Here is a 22,276-nt window from a genome sequence, read left to right as displayed (position 1 = left end):
ATTGTTTCATCTACAATGGTTTGTTTCCAGGGATTTCATTAATGGATAATATCTAAAAGCAGCTTTGAGAGGATTTGATCAAATTAAAAGCTTCTTTTATCATAACATTTAATGTAAGTCAGCAAAAGGAGGAATTGTTTTTCATTTAAGAAAACAGCCATTGTCTTGATCTCCTGATGCATTTCTTCTTGTTCATAAGTTTCTTTAGAGTCCAAGAACTTTATTTGTCTCAGACTGCAGCTTTTATGGTTTTATGATTTTTTTTTTTTTTAGATGATTTGATTGATGCTGAAACCTGCATCTGGATTGAATGAAAGCCACTGATTGGCTGGAAACTCTTTATAAACAGGAAAAGCTCCATTTCCCTCAACAGGAATCAGCCGTTACGTACAGAATCTGTTCAGGCCACTTACACTACAAACACAACGCTCACTTTCTAGTGTTCGCATGATTCATTCGGTATTAAAGTGAGTTTAGACAGCTTGTCCTTTTGCTGACAGTCCATGAATATTCACACGCATGCATTGAAAAACTCATTTAGACCGACACACACACACCTGTTCCTGTGAAGTGCGGGTGTATTCATCCGAGACAAAAAACACCAGAGACTGAAAAACTGAGGATAAAACGCCTAATTTTCATGCGTTTCATTCAGTGAGTGAATAATCACAGACCGATGGATCAAACACACCTGAGTGTGTGTGTGTGAATCTAAGGAGAGAGTTGGTGCCTCATTCTCTTTGGTTTTATATAATGGTGCTCTAGCTCATTAAATCCAGCGTGCTGGGGCCTGATATTGCAACGTGGGATGTTTCATTCAGAACCGATGGAGACCAAACACTGAGAAGCTAACCAGAAACAGGTGAGGGTAATCAATCACTGTGGCAACAAACAAGGGTTACTATAGAAACAGGCGATGGGAACAGAAAATACACTTCAAAATAAAAATCCAAATAGCACAAACTAAACACAAAACTTTTTTTTAATTGTTTTTTATTTAATATGAATATAGCAATAACATTGGACGAACCAGATGCATTGTTTAAAGTGTTATAGCACATGTGCTAATTTTCAACACCTGTCCATAGGGGCTTTTACAACAAATAAAAACTCATTGATAAACAAGACAAGGCACATGTAACAGATATATTACATAATTTTCTTTAAAAATGCATTAATATTTTTCAGGTTTTTATTGTCCTGAAGAACCTTCTACAAATATGATGATAAATCAGTACGTTTCAAATACGGTAAATAAATAAATTAGCTATTAATGAATAAAACGTTATTCAAATAAAATATTTTTATTATATTAGGTAAGTAAGTAGTGAGTATACTGTGTGTGTGTGTGTGTGTGTGTGTGTGTGTGTGTGTGTGTGTGTGTGTGTGTGTGTGTGTGTGTGTGTGAGAATGTATGAATATACATATATAATATGTATACATGTATGTGAATATATATGTGTGAATCCAGGACACAGTAAAGGATCTGTAACGCATTTGATCTGGATGTGTTTCTCCAGCATGAGAACAAACTTGGTTTAGTCACAGGACAAAGTTAGAATATGGTTTAAAAAAAAAAGAGAATTGTGTAAATTATGAATGCAAAATAGAAGCTTCTAGATAAGTGGTTTCAGACTTTTATTCGTCACTGTTTGTACTGTAGTTGTGCAATGAAAGTGATTAAACACTGAGTAATTCCTGAGATTGTGATTCCATTGTAAACATGTTCCCTGAAAAACTGTGATCAATATACATACACACACGGTCACAGTGAGTTGGCACTTTAATTCCTTCATTTAAATAGTTATAAACATAGTAAGATTTGCCAAGCTTTTTTTTTTTTTTTTTTTTTTACTTTTAACTAGCTGTTTGTAACTATGGTAGTACTTTTGGAGGCTAATAGCCATTTCGAATATTTAACTTTTTATTAATTGTCTATTAAAAATAAATATATTTCTCAAATTCGAACAAGTGATAAAGGGGTTGCTTTTTTTGTAATCATTCTTTATTCTGTACAATTATTGTACGGATAGCCTACTGTACATTGTGTTTATACCAGGAGATGGATTACACATTAACTCATCGGAACATTTCTTAAACATTTAGCATAAGGAAAGAAAAAAAACTTCCTCCTGAGCAAACCCAGGCGCTCAATGTCATTAACTAAGATAAAGGTGATGCACTAGAGCCCCCTGCTGGTCAACAGCGATATTACACATAGTTACATATATATATATTTGTTTAACTATAATTTATTTAATTAAATTATTACACAAGCTACATTACAGAAAATGTCTATGTGTTTTACAAGGACTTCAATTAAATGCCATTTTTTTTATTGATGACTGATGAGCCGTTTATTAATTGCAGTCAGCAGTGCGCCGCCTTTCGGTCTGTACATGTATCGCACATGATAAACCCTCATCAGCCTTTCCTCTGGATTTGTTCTTCAGTTAAACTGACTTCCGGTTAATGTCCCTTCTAGCGAATCAGTTCTACTGTTCAGAGTCACATGACCTGTGACGTGTGTGCACCGCGGAAGAGAGGTCCAGCGGTGAGATGGAGGAGAAATTCACATGAGTTATTAATCATCAAAGTTTAATAAAATAATCAGATGATCAGATGTAATCAATGTCAGGATGCCGCTGTTGACTCAGAATAAGCGAATAGAGCGCGTGAACTCAACCGCAGAACTCTTCAGCAAAAACCCGCATCTGAAGGTACAAACACAGTAATCTGATAGCCAATTTAATATTTGAAGTAATATAATATGGCAGTATGTATGCAGAGACTATGATACATAGACCCTCTTTCACTTTATATTTAAAAACTTACTCGGGTATACAGATACAAAGGTAGAAATCCTGAAAAGTATAATAATAAAACCTCAATACAACCTCAAATATACTTTATAATGTGTGTGTGTTAGATTTTACAGCCCTATTATATATACTGTATATACATATTTATATATAATGCTCTTTTTTCATGCAACCTATTAATTAGCTCATATACAGACTACGTGTAATGTTGGTTAAATTTATGAATTTATTTTCCACTCTGCAGGACTATTGAAGTGTCTTGCAAAAATGCATAATAATAAATAAAAAGAAAAAAGTTCAAACTTGAATTCCTACATGCATCTTGATGTTAAAAACATTACTTTTGTCACCATTCACACACTCTGCATATAGAGTTGACAGTAGAGTGTTTTGTCACATTAATGTGTGTTTCTCTCTTAGGAAAGTGCGCAGCAGTTTGTGTGCAGAAGCCCGGAGCCTGTGGACCCTGAGCAGCTCCTGTACGTCCAGCAGAGAGAGTTTGCGTCCACGACTCCAGCGGACAGTGAGTGTGTGTGTGTGTGTGTGATGAGCAGATGACGTCTGTCAATCAAACAGACACTGATGTTTCTCTTTCCTCAGATTCGGTCTCCATCCTGGGCTCTGATGATGCCACAACATGCCATTTAGTCGTGCTCCGACACACAGGTGACACGAAACCTTCTTCAAATCAATATCTGATGCCATTTCACTGCATGTACGGGTGTGTGATCCTGTGTTTCTTCTGTTCTGAAGGCAGCGGAGCGACTTGCCTTGCACACTGTGATGGTTCCAGCACATGGACTGAAGTTCCTCTTATAGTCAATGCCGTCACTTCTAAAAGCAACCCGGATAAAGACGGCAGGTGCTGTAGATCTTCATGCATCACTCTGCTCTAATGGGGTTTTCAAATATATAATGACTTTAGGAGTGTGTGTGTGTGTGTTTTCAGACTGGAGCTGCATCTTGTGGGGGGTTTCGATGACGACAAGAAGACCTCTCACTCGCTCAGCCTTAGTATTCTAGGTACGTTGTGTACAAATGTGTGATGAAGACGAAACGCTCACTGTGAGATCAGAATATGAGAGTGTTTTGTTTTACAGCTGCCTTTCAGAAGCAGAAGGAAGACATTCACCTGGAGACGTGCTGCATCACAGGTCAGAGGAGCGCCCGTGCTCTTCACTGTCTGACTAATTCTCTTGTTTCTCTAAGCTCACCTTAAAGCAACACTAAGTACGATTTTTTACCTTAAAATAATGTTTCCAAAATCGTTTCAGTGGTTCATTAAGTCGTAACAGGGTGAAAGGCACTTCTGGATTTGCTTTGCAGTCCTATATCTGCTATAACCACGCTGTGTAAGATTGCCAGATCGGCCGCGTTTCTGTAGTTCTAATGAGACATAAGAAAACTACAAATTTGACTTGCTTTACGTCAAGCGTTACAATAGTCATTATTTTGTTTTTCTTCGTTTCTGATGTCGCAATACATCATACTTTCATGAAATCATGCAACATACTCTACCTTTTCTGTGGACATCGTTCATTCCAAAGCCGGTGCTGGATAAACAACGAGCGTGCGTGCGACAGTAGGCTGCGCTAGGCTAAATTATTTACGACAGCGGTAATGGACAATTCCGCTTCCAACCTGTAGGGCGACCGCAGAGGAAAAGTTACTTGGTGTTGCATTAAAGGGGCTGTATGTAGAGTTCAGAAACTGTGTTATAGTGACACCGGTGGCCGTTATAGTGAACTGCAGCCCTTACTGTTCGTGCACACGTGACGTATATGAGACTGAACGGGAGTCAAGACCCTGATATTCTCACGATGAAGCTCTTATTCTCTGCTTAGAAGTAAAAAGAAGTTGGAAATACATTAGCTGTGATAAACTGTTAAGGAACATCCCGACGCCGTCCACTGCTAGAGCGACGGTTAGATGAATATGGAAATATGTGATGCGCTTTCCTCTCAATAACAATAATAAACACACAACAAAAATGCCAGCGGTGAGAAACAGCGATTCGTTCATCGTCTGATCATAGAGATGTGGATGTTCTCAGCAGATCTGAGATTTGACGACAGATGAGCTCATTAATATCACACTCATTATTATGATAGTTTGATTATAAAGTATATTTGAGAATATAGACTAAATATCTGGCTACGAGAGACTATAGTTTTAATTAATCCCTTTTCCTTGCATGACACATTGACATTACAGTACAGAATGGCTCTATCGGCATTATCCTGAACACTGTAAATATTAATTTCATCAACCGTCACATGCTTTTGATTTTCCCGGCAAAAACGTTTTGAATCCTTCATATAAAAATCAGTCTACAGGCTTTCATAGACAAACTAAGAACTCGAGGAATGTCTCGTTTTTAAAGTTTCGTTACAAGCTGTTCACACATTAGCAATAAAAAAAGTGATTAATGCATGAAAATTCTTACATATAGCCCCTTTAAATTGACAGTTCACTCTTAAAATGTAAACCTGTATGTTATTCTTTCTGTTGACCACAAAAAAAAATCATACGATGAAACTTCAGCAAACCACATCCAAAAAAAAACACTGGAAAAGTAGTCATTACAATTAATTTGTTATATTCCAAATCGGGAGGTTAAATTATGCTGAGAGGAACATACTCAATAGTCATTATTCATGGTAAATTGTCCCTTCGTTGAATAGCGGCTTAAACGTACATTTGCACATTGTGTTTTATGCAGTTGTTTGAGTCTGTTCTTCAGCTGATGTATGACTTCAGGAAACTCTGAGTAATAACATAATTGTGTTTGTACAGACATGAACGACGTGATCCGAGACGGGGTTCATCGGCCAGTGGTGTATGGGATAGGTAATATCAGCTTCTCCTCATGATGTCTCTGTTATCTGAAGTGTGCGTTTACATTATGAATTAAATGTGTTGAAAGAGAAATACAGAATGATGCACAAGATAATATAAACTACACTAATAAAGGCACATTTTTCAATGTCCTCACCAGTTTCACTCAATAATAAACATAAAGTGTGACCAGTGCGGTCAAATTATGATAAATATTGTGATTGCAATTTATTTTATTTTTTAAGGCTCCAGGTTTGTGCTAGTTTATCCAAAATTTGTGTGATGACATTATTTGGGCAATAAAATAATAATAATTGATTAATAATAGATGATTATTATTTATTTTAAAAACATAAATGTATTATTATTTATTTAAATGAGTATATTAAGAAAAATAATATAATAATAATAACATTATATCACAGAAACTGTATAATTTCTTCATTTTCAAATGTTAAACCATCAAGCTTTTATGTTATTTAAATCACTTTTGTTGTGTAAACCACCAGTTTATAAGTGTTTCTCGTTGTAATCCACATCAGAGTTATTGCATTAATCCTGCAGCTGTTCATGTGTGTGTTTCTGTGTGATCGCAGGTGTGAACGTTAAAACCGGTCACATGTTTCCAGCCTCGTTTGCGTGTCGAGGGCCGGCGGAGGAGCTCAGGTCCGCTCGCAGCTTCTCTGGAGGACCGGTACACAGATCACACAACTAATCTCTTTCATATGTAGCGCTCATTACAAATATCTGACTGCGTGATGATACTATTGACCAATCAGATCTGAGTAGCCGAACTGATGGACTCTCAGATTGAACTGGATAATATTCTGAATCCAATCTGACCCGTAATGATGCCTGAATCATAATCATACACTGTTGGTTCGTTGGCCTGAGGAGAACTGAGCGAGTTTCTCTCAACCCAGCAAGCAATAGCCGTCATTTCACCGTCTAGGTTAACCGTAGACCCGATGTAGTCCGGCTATGAGTAACACACTTCTAGCCAAAATAACCCTGAATTTGGATACATGTCGTTTTTTCCCAAAATAACTTACGAAATGTAAGATATTTCATCATGTTAGCAAAGTAAACAGTGATTACAAGGTGTTCGGTTTCATTTCTTCACTCATTTCATTTCCTTGTTATCTAATCATCTATTATATTTTCACTCACTGCCCACAATTTGCCTTGTTTTAGCCTAGACGTCTGCGCTGAGTTTGGACGGCTATTAGACGTCTTTTAAAAGCAAAATTGCCTGCTGGGAAGGTTTTTCTCTCTATTCTGTCACTGATGGAGGTTTGGTTCATTGTCACTGTCGCCTTTGGCTTTTGTCTTGCTTATTTGGGGACATTTAATTTAATATTCAACAATATTATTAATCTGCCTGGATTGACACCGTTATATGAGAACTGAACTGAGCTGGACGATGACATCACGGTTTTCTCCAGAGCGGCTGTATATATATATGAACTAAATTAATAACTTTTTTACAACAAAGATGCACCATCACTGAACTTACTTAAGCTGGACTGTGATGCTATTTTCTTCTAGAAACAAATTTTGTTGCATTATTTTCCTGTCATCACAGTAAAGCTGCTTTGAAACACTCTATTGTAAAAAGTATAAATGAAGGAGACTTGACTGCAACTGTTCTTGACAGATGGTTGATGTGTATGACTCCAGCCGAGAGCTCGTGAGGATCGGCCCGTGCCGATGGACGCCGAACGAAGACATGGGCTTCTGGCTTTCTCAAGATGATGAAACTATCCTCCAGGTCTGAACGCCCTTCAGAGTTTACATGCGTGCTTCTGTTGAGTATCATATTTTAATATATCGCTCATTTTTTTCTGGTATAGTTTTATTCAGAGACTCAAACTGAGCAAAAATGTGCAATTTGGTGCAGATGCTGATATTTATATGGACAAAAAATAAGATGAAATTCTGATGCTTGCAATATAAATCAATGAGATCGTTATAGCAGAGACTGTCATAAAATCATATAAATATTAATATCTGCCTAAAATGTCTTAAGATGATTTTTAAATGCTTAGATTTATGATCAAAGCTCTGTATTTTTAAAACATTTAATGGAATGCAATAGAATGATGATTGAGAGATGAACAAATAAACCTTCCTCAAAAGCCTGATGATCATATTAGATGCTCATGAAAATCGTGTAAATCATGTAAACCTCAGTCGCTTCAGTCCAGTAAGTGTTCATCTTAAAATATCACTAACAATATTAAAGTTATTCTTGCTTTTACTGCATATTTGACATCAGAAAGACACGAGAAGCTTGAGCTGAAAGAGGACGTTTGTACAATTATACTAAAAGACTCTTACTGTATTAAAAAGTCTAAACTGTCAATCAGACGAAAGGAGGAGTGTAGGAGATTGTGTGTGAGAAGTTTATCGGATCATTTAGAAATGTTTAATGTTGCTTGATGTGTGTTCAGTCATTAATGAGATCTGCAGGATGAAAAGCGAAGCTCATTAATGTCCGTTTGTCCTTCAGTTTTTGTCCACGTCTCCATGTGCAGAACCTCCTCACTTCATCCAGCACATCAAATCCACCATCCGGTTCCTCCTGGATCATCCCAGCGCAGACGAGCTGTTCCCCGGCGGACAGGCTCAGCTCTACCGGCGCTCGGAGGAGGGGGGGTGGGCGAGAGTCTGACCTCTGACCTCTGAGGATGGGGTGAGAGTCTGACCTATGTGACCCACTGACACCCAGCCAAAGGCCTTTGAGCGTTACAGTAGAAGCTCCTTTACACTGATCTGAAAGCTGCTGTGAAGGCCGTTTCTATGCAGAGTGAAATATCTGAAGATGGTTTACTAATGCGTGTTTTTCAAAGACGGCCCTTACATCGAGACAAGAGCCTGTTAACTCTTTTATTTCTATTTTATTTCATGTGTGTGTACATGCATCATAAGACGTGTGCTTTATTTTAAACTGATATGATCTCATGTTGTTTTCTTCCTAATATCCAGCTTGGTCTCATTTGCTCTTTATGAATTCATTTTGGAAACTGTAAATACAGTGTGTGTTTGTGTCCTTTGAGGAGAAATAAGAGAATTAAAATTCTGTTACCAGAGGAAACATTTTGTTTTGTATATCGAGTCCTTTATGTAATAACAATGGAAATGTTAAGTATATTCATCTTTAGGAAGAAAAAGAGAATGAAATGAGGGAATCTGTTTATTGACAGATATTAGATGAAAGGTTTGTCCAATATGAAATACTAAAGTACAACATATCTGTATTCAAAATGCATGATAGGCTATTTAACTTTAAACAATGAAACAAAAAAATGTAAAATATTTGAAAATAATCAACTCAATGTTTTAGGCAACAGAAATTATAATTCATATATGGTGCTACATGTAAAAATAACATTTATAATAGTAACACTTTAGTTTAGGGTAGAGAAGTGTCCTACAAAATACTAATATTTTATTACGAAAATTAACCATATACATAGAAAATTGTCTATGCACCTTAATGGCCAACTGTTAATAATTAATTTACATGGATAAAGTATTGCTCAAAGTTCATAAATGAACATATTTTACACGGAAGTAAAGGTATAGACTACAGAAGAACGACCAAGACGAGGTATGCGGATGAAATATGATATTTTGCTTATTGTTTGATATGTTTTCTGTGCTTGCATGTTTGAAAAACTTTCTAAAGTGTATTCGGTTGTTGCATAAGCTTTTGTTCAGCATAGGTTCACTTTTGCATCTTTCCTACACATTTTTTTTTTCATATAATGATAATGGGGGGAAATCTTTAAATAAATTAGTGTTAATATGTGTTATGAACTTAGTGTTACATCTGTGATACTTAACGTTTTAAAACATGGTAAAATGGCTGTGTATTAAGTTCAGTTTTCTTGTTATCAGTTTCATGAAGAGCAAAAACACCTTCACACACTGAGATCATGGGCGCTACACCTTCTAAAGGTCGGTCAATTTATTTCAACAATAAAATAATTTGATTAGACACCTACTGTATTTATTAGAAGAGAGTCATGGTGATTTCTTTCCACAAGATAATGAACCGATTGAGAAAAAGGAAAAACCATTTTGTGAAAGTGAGGTCAGGTGAAGTTTGCAGAACAATATTCATAACTGTGAGTATTTTTCCACTAAACCTATTCAGCTGCTCTCTCAATCACTAAAGCACTGATTATTAGTGTTATTTTCTTTTACAGTGAGAAATGACAAAGAAGATTCAGAAGAGAAGACGCAGAGAGTTTACATTGAACTCCACAGATTTGTGCTGATGGTTGTAGTTGCGGCTCTTATCGGCTCAGTTGTTGGAGCTCAAGCTGGAGTTTCGGGATCTTGCAAGGGAATAATCTCCGGAGTTCTTGTAGGGATGATACTTTCAAAATTGATGTCAATAATTCATGGCAACATATGATTTTACATTACTTTTACTCATAAAATAAGCAATTTCAAGGTCTTACAGGCACACTGTTAACAAATATTTTCATGATTTGTTATCACAACTTTTTTCTTTCATCAACCCAACTTAGATAATTAAATAAATATAAAATATTTAAAAGATAAATATTTGGAATCTCCTTCATTGTATTAACAAATTTTTAATTGACTCAAAATTATGAGCCAACCAGGTAATTTACTTTTTTAAGTTAACCAACAATATTGTCTTACTAGCCAAGTTGATTGTAGGCCTACTTAAACATTTAAGGCAGCAACTAAACTTACGTTTATTTTTTACATTGTACATTTACATTCAAATGTATTCACGCTTTTATCCAACCTAAAGCAGAACATTTACACCATAAGCTACAAAGTTGATCAGAAGCCTACAGGCTGGTGCAGACATTAGCGCAAACAGTCCAGAATAGTATTTTGTAATGTTATTAAGTAACGTTATACATGCGTAATGGGGACAGACACAGTTTGTCTTGACGGCCATTAGACGTCTTTTAAACGCAATATTACTGGCTGGGAAAGTTGTAATGATCGGGGATAGCGGCTGCGGCACAGTCAGCAATGAAACGCCAGAAACAACAACAGGTGAATAATGTCATCATGGATGAAAAGAGAGAAAGGAGATGTGAGTTGGTTGATTCAGTAAATTTGCTTAGGTCAGGATAGTCATATTTTCTGTCTACACCTGTTGATGTTAGCTTGACTGAGCTAACGTTAGCATACACTGCTGCTAGGTAACTTCAGACTGTTAGCTAAATATTTAATATAGAACATTCTGTGTAGCTTAACTAAAAAACATTCTGTTTAGGCCTAAGTTACCATGAAAACGTGTCCACTTTAAACCGCAGCATTTTCTGTCAGCAATGTATGCCCATGACAAGTAACGTTAGTGCTGTCAACATTAACGCATGTGATTATTTTTTGTCCAGCTTTAATGTGTTAAAAAATATTTAACGGAATTAACGCAGCATCCTTTTTTCCTGTCATCCTTTAGCTAGGGTTATTAAATGATCACTCTCTTGTTCACGCAAATGCTTTGCGCGACAAGACAAAGAGAACGCGCTGTCAGTGAATGTCCTGAGTGACACACACACACGCACAGAAAGACGCGATTTTCTCGCGTTTGAACGAACAATAACACACACACATGTATGCCAAAATGCCAGTTTTGTTGAGTATCCTCACAAGAACAGTCTTAAATGAGTTAAATAAAATCTTAAATGGAAGTAAAGAGTAGTGAGAGAATGAGATGAGATCCTGTCAGCAGCGGCAGATCTTAAAGTGACAGCAGCCACTAATTCTGTCTGTCAGTAAAGTTAACCAAAGAACAAAGGGAACAGAGAACATTACTCACTGCTATTGACTAAAGAACACTTGTAGCTTTAATAAGGATTAATCTATATTTCATTTATAATTTATGAAGTGTGGACTGTTTTATAACTGTATTCAATTTCTGTATAGTCTATTTCATACCTGTTAGACAGGAAAGGCACAACACTGTAAAAAGTGTTCAGTTCACTTAGGCTACTTAAAAAAAATGAGGAAAACCATTGCCTTAAAATTATTAAGTAAATATACTTCATGCACAATCAAAAAAATGAACATTACTTACTTATTTCTTTCAATTAAGCATTAAGTGTAGCCTACTCATTTTTTTTAAGTAAGTGAACTGAACACTTTTTACAGTACAGGTAAATATGGCATTTATTATGGGTTTATGTAAGGTTTGTTTTCAGTTCACTTAAATTAAAAGTTGTTATATTTTTTGAAGCCTAATAGATGTTTAAAATTTGGGGGGAAATAATTTTCATCGAGACATCAAGTATTAAAATCAGTGATACTGGCCTTCATTCATAAAAAGATGCCATTAAACAATTATTTAAAATATATTGTCTTTATGTTGTTTCTACATTACAGTGGAAATTAAGTCTCACGTTATTTACATTTTATTTACACACAAAACATTAATGGCTAACATTTGTTTACTTTATAAAATGATTCTCTCAAGTCTTGGCGATCAACCCCTATTAAAGGTTCTCTAAGCGATCCTGGGTGACGTCACTTCTTGTTGACGTTCGAACTATTGTCAAACAAAACGGAGGCTAGCTAGACCCTCCCTCCTCCTCATCCGCACACTAACCCCCCAAACCACACCCCCAAACCCTTCTTGTCGGTCATTGGCTGGAACAGTTTGTTATGTTTTGGGGAGCGGGTCGCTGCAGTTTGTTTTTGGTGCTGTTTGTGAAGCATGGGCTGTCTACAGAGATCGCGTTTCTTTACAGTGTGTTCAGGGGACAGGCAGCCAGCGGATAGTGAGGAGATGTTTGCTGTATGTGACAAAAAATGTTTTGGCCTAAAAAACACATGACATCGCTTAGAGCACCTTTAAAGAAAGTAAGACATATTTTTCTTATACAAAGTTTAGCCTACTATTCTTTTTGGCAGAATTTATCATCATGATCAAATTATTTCCTGGATTTTGTATCACCATAGTCCTTAAATGTATGTTAATGCAGGAAATGGGATTCAAATCGAAAACATTTTTTCCCAATTTTGTGCCTCCCCAACACACACACACACACACACACACACACACACACTGCTCAAACCAAAGTTACACCCTTGAGTATACATTTCAGAATCTGCATACAAGCAATGTGAGTTACATAATCAGAATACTTTTTTCTTTAAAAGTAATGCATACCTTTAGATTTACAACAAAATATCAGAGATTCTTTTTCAAACAAGCAAGCACAGTGTTTTTGTGCGTACGCAGTGTTGATACATGAGGCCCCAGAACTAGTGAAAACATAGTAAAATAATGTAACAAAATAATGTTTTCCTTATAATTTTTTAATTGTCCTTAAGGATCTTGCAGGTGATTTTATCACGTTTAAATATGTTTCTCATATGTCATGGCTAAATGACTGTACAAGCATGTAAATACAATTTATTTGGAGTAAAATAATTTTTGTTGTTTAGGATTTTAGGCCTATGGATCGGTTATAAGTCTAAACTCATGGCCCAGTAAGCATACTGTAAATTTTGGGAAATATATTGACATTTAATGGTATTTTATTGCAGTTTAATCACTGACAAAATTACAGAAATGTCCTACAAAATATTAGAAAGATTTAGGCTGGAAAAGAAGTAATTTTGCATTTGGTTTTATCATTGTATTTAAGATTATGTTGGAAGGATATATTTACAGAAAAGTCTATGGTAGAAATGTGTGTATTTGATGTGGTTTTTTATTTTCAAAATCACTTTTTGGAAATGAAAGAACAAATACATAATGCATTTGTTTATTTTATTTGGAAAATTAACCAACTCTTTATGAATCAGATTTCTAACATTTTATAAATGACTTCTCATTTATAAATTATACATTTTACATAATCCTTTTGGAACAAACTAAAAATAAAAGTGCTGAAATGTAACTTTTTACAATTTTTCATCAGTTTCAATCACCTTTATGCCTTAGTTCATTATAAATGGTTTTGTGTATGATGAAATGCATGATTATTATAAAAACAATGATCAAAATGTTGTTTAAAATAGTTTATATGGAGTATGATTGTCACTCAGAAGAAAGTATTTAATATCAAGTAACCAGACACACAGAAATCAAAATTTTTCCAATCGTATGAAAGTTTTTTTCAGTCTGATATTTATCTGAGATTTGAGAAAGTATCTGGATTTTTTAAACATGTGACCAATTACCAGATCCTACGAGCTCACGCCACCAGAGCCCGCATGCGCCTTGTGTGACACTACCATCAAATATTAATTTTACCTGGGTAAGGTACTGTTCAAAGTTCATACACAACACCATAAACGGCATAATTGAAAGTATTTTCACACGGAAATAAAGGTACAGAAAAACAACCAACTAGCAATGCGAGGTAGGTCGATACAATATAAAATTTTGCTTATTGTTTGATATGTTTTTCTGTGCTTGCATGAAAACCAGTTTAAGTGTATTCTGCTGTTGAATAAGCTTTTGTTCAGCGTTTAAGCTTAAACGAGAAAACAGGACTTGATCTTCAAATGTTCCCCAAGTTTTCCTCTTTTATGTCTGTTGATATAAGAAGTATTTTTCATAATGTAAGCCAATTGTGAAAGGATTTAGACCTTACAATTATAAACTTATAATGACTGTGGACTCGGAGCTAATAGACTAATGAAAGCTTTATAATTTGGAATAGGCCTATTACCTTTTTCTGAGCAATTGAAAGTAACCTTCCCTACACATTTTTTCACATATTTCCTCTGAAAAAAATCATGCCACAAATTTGCATAAATAATTACTTCAAAATGAATGTTATATCTTCTGATTAGATGATTAGGCATTGCTTAAAGGAACACGCCGACTTTTTTGGACTTTAGCTTATTCACTTTTTTTTTTACCGCAACTCTGAGCGAACTCTCTGCTCCTCACCACGGCTTCTCCGCTGCTGCGCTAATCACTCCGCCCAAGTAGTGCTTCGCCTTCTGAGAATATAGTTCCCAGTATTTATACGGTTAAAATATGGCTGTGTCTCATATGACCTTGTTATTTGTACACTCTGTGACTATACAAATCACAATATGTAAATAGGAAAATGTTGGTGTTATTTTGTCACTTTTTTGGATTAGTATGCTGGAGCCATTTACATCCAGTCTTTGTGCTAAGCTAGGCTAACGGTGGGTGTGTCAGATAGAGTTACCGCACGCACGGAGATGAAAAATTTATGTATGGACTTATCTAACTCTGGGCGATACGGTGAATAAGCTAAAGTCCCCAAAAGTCGGCGTGTTCCTTTAATGTTAAATAGCTTTGGGAAATAATTGAAACTTGTAGAACAGACTGTGTGTTTTCTTGTTATCAGTTTCCATGAAGAGCAAAAACACCTTCACACACTGAGATCATGGCTGCTAAATCTCCTCAGGGTAGGTCAACCATTCTGTGCGTGTTTTCCAATGATGAAATGATTGATTAAACACCATTATGGAATAATATTAATTTGTTAATTTGATTGTGTTCGCTCTAAAGGAGGTTCGTCTGTACAGTCAGAGCTCAGAATTGTGATTCTAGGAAATGCGGGAGACGATAAGAATAAAGTGGTAAAATCTATCCTGAACCGCAAGAATCTGACAGGAGTGAAAGTTGGTCAGTGTACGTTACATCAGCGAGATCCAGCGGGACGGAGGATCAGTGTTGTTGAAGCTCCAGGATGGGACAGAACTTCAAAACAACAATCACCAGAGAACATAAAAGAAGAAGTTGAGAGAAGCGTGTCTCTTTGTCCTCCAGGACCTCACGCTCTTCTTCTGGTCATAGGGGTGGAAACTCTCTCTGAAGAACCTTCTACTAATGAAATTACAGCAGCACAAACTCACATGGAGTTGTTGTCAGAGTGCGTCTGGAAACACACGATCCTGCTGTTCGCTTGTGATGAAGGAGTGGAGGACACACAAATCAAAAAGTACATTTGCAGCGCAGAGAAAATCCTGGACAAGTGTGGAGGACAATACTATGTTCTTCAGAAAAGCGCTCAGAACCATGAACTTTTAAAGAAGATAGATGACCTGGTGGAGGAGAACGGTGGTGATTTCTTCACACCACAAGCTGAACTGATTAAACTCAAGACACAAGAAGCCTCTGGTGAGAGTGAACTCAGACAGAGACGTGGAAGTATTGCAGATCCTCCTGACTGTGAGTATTACTTCACTAAACGTACATTTACCGAAGCCCTGGATCTATTAGTGTTATTTTCTTTTACAGTGAATAAAGACAAAGGAGATTCTGTGGAGAAGAAAGAAACCACAGAGGCTGACAAATCTGTGGAAGACATATCGAAAATTTGCATGGAATTCAAAAAGATAGGACTGATTATTGTACTGATATTGATGGGAATAGTTGGAGCTCTTATTGGTGCAGTTGCTGGAGCTGAATATGGAGTTTTAGGGTCTTGCATTGGATTAGTCTTGGGTATCATTGTAGGGATTATACTTGCGAGTATCACCAAGTGCATGTACACTCACATTTATTCACGCTCTTTAAAGAAACCAACAGATAGCAGTGTGAATTCAGGTTGATACACATTTTGGCATTGAGATGCCTGGGAAAAATGTCCCAATTAACATGAATTCATCCCTACATTATAAACATCTGAATAAAGAGCTTATAATATATATGTCTTTATATATATATATATATATATATACACTCACACATACATAAATACATTTACTACACTAATTTACACTCTTGAATGAAACACTGCATAGGTCAGTAGGGTGAATGCAAAGTGGGATTTGTAATTTCTTAGGATTTATATTTTAATGTTCTTGCATTACTAAATACCAGCATTCATCAACACATTTAGACAGCTTTAAATGCTTTATAGCAAAGATGTGCATCTGAGGAAGCTAAGAAGCAGGTGTTTGCTAGATTTTGTACTGGTGTTGATGAATTTTCCTGAGCAATTGTTTTAACACATCAGCATGTTTAAATGTGTTTCTCATGTCATGTGCCTTTAAATGACTGTACAAGCACAATGTAAATACCATGTAAATAAAATTTATTTGGATTCAAATATTTTTTGTTGTTTAGCATTTTATGTATAGGTTATTAAGTGTAAACTAGACTCGTGGCCCAGTAATCGTATACTGTAAGGGTTTGGAAAATATATTGACATCTCATATGTCAAACATTGTGAGGCCATTTTCCATTTCTGGATTTTGCACCTGCAACAGTTTACATATGAAACTGGAAGCCTATATCCTCCCTTACAAACATGCATCTGTGCATTTGGCAGATGCTTCAAAGTGTCTTGTGTACATCATTTGCCAAATGCACAGATGCATGTTGCTGAAATGATTGTGACCCCTGCTACTTCTGCATGCAAATATGTACTTTGTTTCACCTAGAACTAAGTTGCCTCTTTTCTTTTCTTTTCTTTTTTTTAAACCTGCCACAGTATTTGACAGGCATGCACGTCTGTACCGGTGTTACCTGTATGACCTGGTAATGAGTAAGAGTGAAAGTATTTTATTTACCGAAGTAAAGAAGAAAAAACAACTTGCATTGCAAGGTTGGTTGGTAGCTCATATTTTAAGCATTATTTTGATATTTTCTTTTGATTTCATGTTTCCTGTGGTTGCCTTTACAAACTAAAAAATTAATGTATTCTGTGGCATACGTTTTTGTTCAGCATATGTTCACTTGAACCTGAAACGGGAGAAAGCTGAATGTCTTGAATGTTTGTTTTTGTCTTTATAGCCTTTGTTTACAATTACTCACCGGCCACTTTATTAGGTACCCCATGCTAGTAACGGGTTGGACCCCCTTTTGCCTTCAGAACTGCCTCAATTCTTCGTGGCATAGATTCAACAAGGTGCTGGAAGCATTCCTCAGGGAGTTTGGTCCATATTGACATGATGGCATCACACAGTTGCCGCAGATTTGTCGGCTGCACATCCATGATGCGAATCTCCCGTTCCACCACATCCCAAAGATGCTCTATTGGGTTGAGATCTGGTGACTGTGGAGGCCATTTTAGTACAGTGAACTCATTGTCATGTTCAAGAAACCAATTTGAAATGATTAGAGCTTTGTGACATGGTGGAAGTAGCCATCAGAGGATGGGTACATGGTGGCCATAAAGGGATGGACATGGTCAGAAACAATGCTCAGGTAGGCCGTGGCATTTAAACGATGCCCAATTGGCACTAAGGGGCCTAAAGTGTGCCAGGAAAACATCCCCCACACCATTACACCACCACCACCAGCCTGCACAGTGGTAACAAGGCATGATGGTTCCATGTTCTCATTCTGTTTACGCCAAATTCTGACTCTAACATCTGAATGTCTCAACAGAAATCGAGACTCATCAGACCAGGCAACATTTTTCCAGTCTTCAACTGTTCAATTTTGGTGAGCTCTTGCAAATTGTAGCCTCTTTTTCCTATTTGTAGTGGAGATGAGTGGTACCCGGTGGAGTCTTCTGCTGTTGTAGCCCATCCGCCTCAAGGTTGTGCGTGTTGTGGCTTCACAAATGCTTTGTTGCATACCTCGGTTGTAACGAGTGGTTATTTCAGTCACTGTTGCCCTTCTATCAGCTCGAACCAGTCTGGCCATTCTCCTCTGACCTCTGGCATCAACAAGGCATTTCCGCCCACAGAACTGCCGCTCACTGGATGTTTTTTCTTTTTCGGACCATTCTCTGTAAACCCTAGAGATGGTTGTGCGTGAAAATCCCAGTAGATTAGCAGTTTCTGAAATACTCAGACCAGCCCTTCTGGCACCAACAATCATGCCACGTTCAAAGTCACTCAAATCACCTTTCTTCCCCATACTGATGCTCGGTTTGAACTGCAGGAGATTGTCTTGACCATGCCTAAATGCACTGAGTTGCCGCCATGTGATTGGCTGCTTAGAAATTAAGTGTTAACGAGCAGTTGGACAGGTGTACCTAATAAAGTGGCCGGTGAGTGTATATGTGCTTTCTTTTTTTCAGTACAGTTTTGAAAATATATTTTTTTATTAAAATCTTGGAAATATATTGAATATGTGAGAGGGCTCAGACTAGCAACATAATATCTATGCTAAACCCTCATCCTTCTTCGCACTTTGTAACAAATCTTTCCCTCGCGGGTCAAAATTATCCGAAGCCCTAAAATTATACTTTTTTGTCCAGAAAGCTTATTTCATTTAATTTTGATATCTATTTTGTAAAAAAAAAAAAGAAATTACCTTTAAATTACTAGATTTGATCAATAAATAATAAATAAATAACAATCCAGTCAATTATTTTTTTGTGCATTAGAAAAATATTATCATATTTCCATAAGTGTTAAACTTGATCTCTCAATTAATGTCAGTCATTTGTAAAGTCCAAGGAGACGCAGTTTTCACTGTGAAACGTCCAAACATTTGTCATCTCTGAATGTGCTCTTTTCATTACGTTATGATGACGTCAGAGAAATTCACAAAAATATAATTAAAAACATAAAAGTCTATTCCTGGGTCCCAGGAGGATATTACTTTTTAAATTAAACAGCTTTAACAGTGAGAATTATAATAATTGTATATGATGATCAGGTGCAGATATCTGAATCAGAGAATATCACGGGTTTGGGCCGGTGTGTGATTTACTGTTAACAGTGTACAATTTGCACACTGAACATGGGTTGTTTTTGTGCTATTTCATGTTGAGTTATTACGACTTTAATATGAGGCCTGATCATAATGTGGGATTATCTATTATCTGCTACTATCCCTTATTTCCACATTTGTGTCTCCATTACACAAGACACACATGGTGAACAGACCGCCCAGGCAAGACCATTATACTAAGGATTAATTTACCGGGGTAAAGTATTGTTCTAACTTCACAAACACCATAAACGGCATAAATGAAAGGATTTTAATACAGAAATGAAGGAAAATGTCCTTAACATGATAAACTTATAACGACTGTTTTGTTCTCTGTGAACCCAGAGCTAACAAACTAATACAAATTAGCATAATTAGTGCTACAAAATAGTGTTACATCTTTTATGATTAAGCAAGATGAAATCTGTGTATTCAGTGAAACATGTAGGCTAGAACTGACTGTTTTCTTGTTATCAGCAAAAACAGCTTCACACACTGAGATCATGAGTGCCACACCTTCTAAAGGTAGGTCAATCCTTCTGTGTGATTTATTTCAACAATTATGATTAGACAGCATAATGGAATATTAATTAGGCGAGAATAATGGGGATTTCTTCATTCCACATGATGAAGAGGTTATGATAAGGGAGCGACATATGGTCATGCGGAGACGTGGAAGTAATGCGTTTATTGCTCCTGAAGGTGAGTATTTTTCCAGTAAACCTATTCAGCTGCTCTCACAATTACTAAAGCACTGATTTATGGGTGTTATTTTCTTTTACAGTGAGAAATGACAACAACAACCCAAAATTATTAGGCCTCCTGATATTAAAGGGTTTAGTTGGATCACTTATTGGTGCAGTTGTTGGAGCTCAAGCTGGAGTTACAGGGTCTGGCGTGGGAATAATCTGGGGTGCTTTTGTAGGGATTTTAGTTACAATATTTATCAATCAATAAGACATGACAACATTACTTCAGACCTTCGTGCCATCCAGCAACTTGCGTTCTGCAAGTGAACGGTGCCTTGTGTTGCCATCCCAAAGAGGCACAAAATCACTTTCACAGACCACTTTTTCAGTGGCAAGTCAGACAAATCTCTTTTTCTATCTAGCATCTGCTAAATATAACAATATGTTTCATTTCAATCAATTTCAACATTTAGTTACACGAGATTCAATTAGCACGTTTTTTTTTTGACAGTTTAATATAATTTAACTTGAAATGACTGTCAAGTTGATTGTACTTTAAAAAGTAGATACTTTTGTACTTATTGTACTTTTTTTTAAGTGTTCATTTACATTAAAATATTCCAAGGTCGTGAGACATCAAGAAAGGCTTGTCATAATGCAATGATAGTTAGACGATCGTGAAGGAGGAGAGAGGACCAGGCCTGGACTATTTTATTGAATGTTTTGTTGTATTGTGTGGCGCCAGTCGACCATGGGGACTGCCATCTTTACTTTTGTTTTTTATTTTGTTTCTAAAATCGTTTGATTTTTCACTTTTGCTTTAAACTTTTTAGCTTTGTAACTTTGCAGATATTGTTTATGCAACATTACACACTAACTAGAGTTATCAAAGTGAAATCATAATCAACCATTTTAAAGCCTAATAAATGTTGAAATTGCAAGCTTTTATGCTGTAATGCTGAATGATGAAAGTTACTTTTACAAACAAGGTTACAAACGAGTTTACAAGCAAGTTACTTTTACAAACAAGGTTACAAATGAGTTTACAAGCAAGTTACTTTTACAAACAAGGTTACAAACGAGTTTACAAGCAAGTTACTTTTACTAACAAGGTCACAAACGAGTTTACAAGCAAGTTACTTTTACAAACAAGGTTACAAACGAGTTTACAAGCAAGTTACTTTTACAAACAAGGTTACAAACGAGTTTACAAGCAAGTTACTTTTACAAACAAGGTTACAAACGAGTTTACAAACAAGTTACTTTTACAAACAAGGTTACAAATGAGTTTACAAGCAAGTTACTTTTACAAACAAGGTTACAAACGAGTTTACAAGCAAGTTACTTTTACAAACAAGGTTACAAACGAGTTTACAAGCAAGTTACTTTTACAAACAAGGTTACAAACGAGTTTACAAGCAAGTTACTTTTACAAACAAGGTTACAAACAAGTTTACAAACAAGTTACTTTTACAAACAAGGTTACAAACGAGTTTACAAGCAAGTTACTTTTACAAACAAGGTTACAAATGAGTTTACAAGCAAGTTACTTTTACAAACAAGGTTACAAACGAGTTTACAAGCAAGTTACTTTTACAAACAAGGTTACAAACGAGTTTACAAGCAAGTTACTTTTACAAACAAGGTTACAAACGAGTTTACAAGCAAGTTACTTTTACAAACAAGGTTACAAACAAGTTTACAAACAAGTTACTTTTACAAACAAGGTTACAAACGAGTTTACAAGCAAGTTACTTTTACAAACAAGGTTACAAACGAATTTACAAACAAGTTACTTTTACAAACTAGGTTACAAACGAGTTTACAAGCAAGTTACTTTTACAAACAAGGTTACAAACGAGTTTACAAACAAGTTACTTTTACAAACAAGGTTACAAACGAGTTTACAAGCAAGTTACTTTTACAAACAAGGTTACAAACGAGTTTACAAGCAAGTTACTTTTACAAACAAGGTTACAAACGAGTTTACAAGCAAGTTACTTTTACAAACAAGGTTACAAACGAGTTTACAAACAAGTTACTTTTACAAACAAGGTTACAAACGAGTTTACAAACAAGTTACTTTTACAAACAAGGTTACAAATGAGTTTACAAGCAAGTTACTTTTACAAACAAGGTTACAAACGAGTTTACAAACAAGTTACTTTTACAAACAAGGTTACAAACGAGTTTACAAACAAGTTACTTTTACAAACAACGAAGATAAAGTTACACAAAAGTATTGCATATCAATATTTTGCGTCACTCCTAAAAGTAACTTTCTCCAACATTGGCATTGTGTAGGCCTAACATGTATTTTT

At 36.0% G+C, this 22,276-nt stretch overlaps 2 protein-coding genes and 2 long non-coding RNA genes across 6 annotated transcripts; 3 read left to right on the top strand and 1 right to left on the bottom strand.

Annotated features, from left to right (window-relative positions):
- The first annotated feature begins 2,506 nt into the window (after positions 1–2,506).
- Positions 2,507–8,443, top strand: ntan1 (N-terminal asparagine amidase). 2 transcript variants are annotated; one of them, XM_056241577.1, is made up of 11 exons: positions 2,507–2,720; positions 3,243–3,345; positions 3,423–3,488; positions 3,576–3,684; positions 3,772–3,845; positions 3,923–3,976; positions 5,619–5,672; positions 6,257–6,354; positions 7,318–7,431; positions 8,173–8,342; positions 8,378–8,425. In XM_056241577.1, exons 1-10 carry the CDS (start codon positions 2,640–2,642, stop codon positions 8,332–8,334), a joined length of 915 nt encoding a protein of 304 aa, XP_056097552.1. In that variant the 5' UTR covers positions 2,507–2,639; the 3' UTR covers positions 8,335–8,342; positions 8,378–8,425. The 2 variants fall into 2 exon arrangements, with proteins under 2 accessions (XP_056097552.1, XP_056097551.1); XM_056241576.1 differs by having other exon boundaries at positions 8,173–8,443.
- On the bottom strand, positions 6,240–6,714 carry LOC130076491 (uncharacterized). The gene is made up of 2 exons (XR_008805657.1): positions 6,653–6,714; positions 6,240–6,371 (listed from the first exon to the last, which is right to left on the bottom strand). It is a non-coding gene; the product is annotated as an uncharacterized LOC130076491 (long non-coding RNA).
- Positions 8,444–9,175: 732 nt separating the features above from the next.
- LOC130076489 (uncharacterized) lies at positions 9,176–10,175 on the top strand. Of its 2 annotated transcripts, XR_008805655.1 has the most exons (4): positions 9,176–9,273; positions 9,564–9,623; positions 9,713–9,793; positions 9,875–10,175. It is a non-coding gene; the product is annotated as an uncharacterized LOC130076489 (long non-coding RNA). The 2 variants fall into 2 exon arrangements; XR_008805654.1 differs by lacking the exon at positions 9,176–9,273 and having other exon boundaries at positions 9,532–9,623; positions 9,875–10,174.
- Positions 10,176–13,960: 3,785 nt separating this feature from the next.
- zgc:158417 (uncharacterized protein LOC780838 homolog) lies at positions 13,961–16,707 on the top strand. Its single transcript, XM_056241575.1, has 4 exons — positions 13,961–14,029; positions 14,996–15,056; positions 15,160–15,822; positions 15,892–16,707. Exons 2-4 carry the CDS (start codon positions 15,035–15,037, stop codon positions 16,203–16,205), a joined length of 999 nt encoding a protein of 332 aa, XP_056097550.1. The 5' UTR covers positions 13,961–14,029; positions 14,996–15,034; the 3' UTR covers positions 16,206–16,707.
- The last annotated feature ends 5,569 nt before the right edge of the window (positions 16,708–22,276 follow it).

This window comes from Rhinichthys klamathensis, unplaced genomic scaffold (genome assembly GCF_029890125.1).
Source record: "Rhinichthys klamathensis goyatoka isolate OS25496 unplaced genomic scaffold, OSU_Roscu_1.1 h1tg000654l_1, whole genome shotgun sequence".
Lineage (NCBI taxonomy): Eukaryota > Metazoa > Chordata > Actinopteri > Cypriniformes > Leuciscidae > Rhinichthys > Rhinichthys klamathensis.
This window is presented reverse-complemented; position numbering and strand designations above follow the sequence as displayed.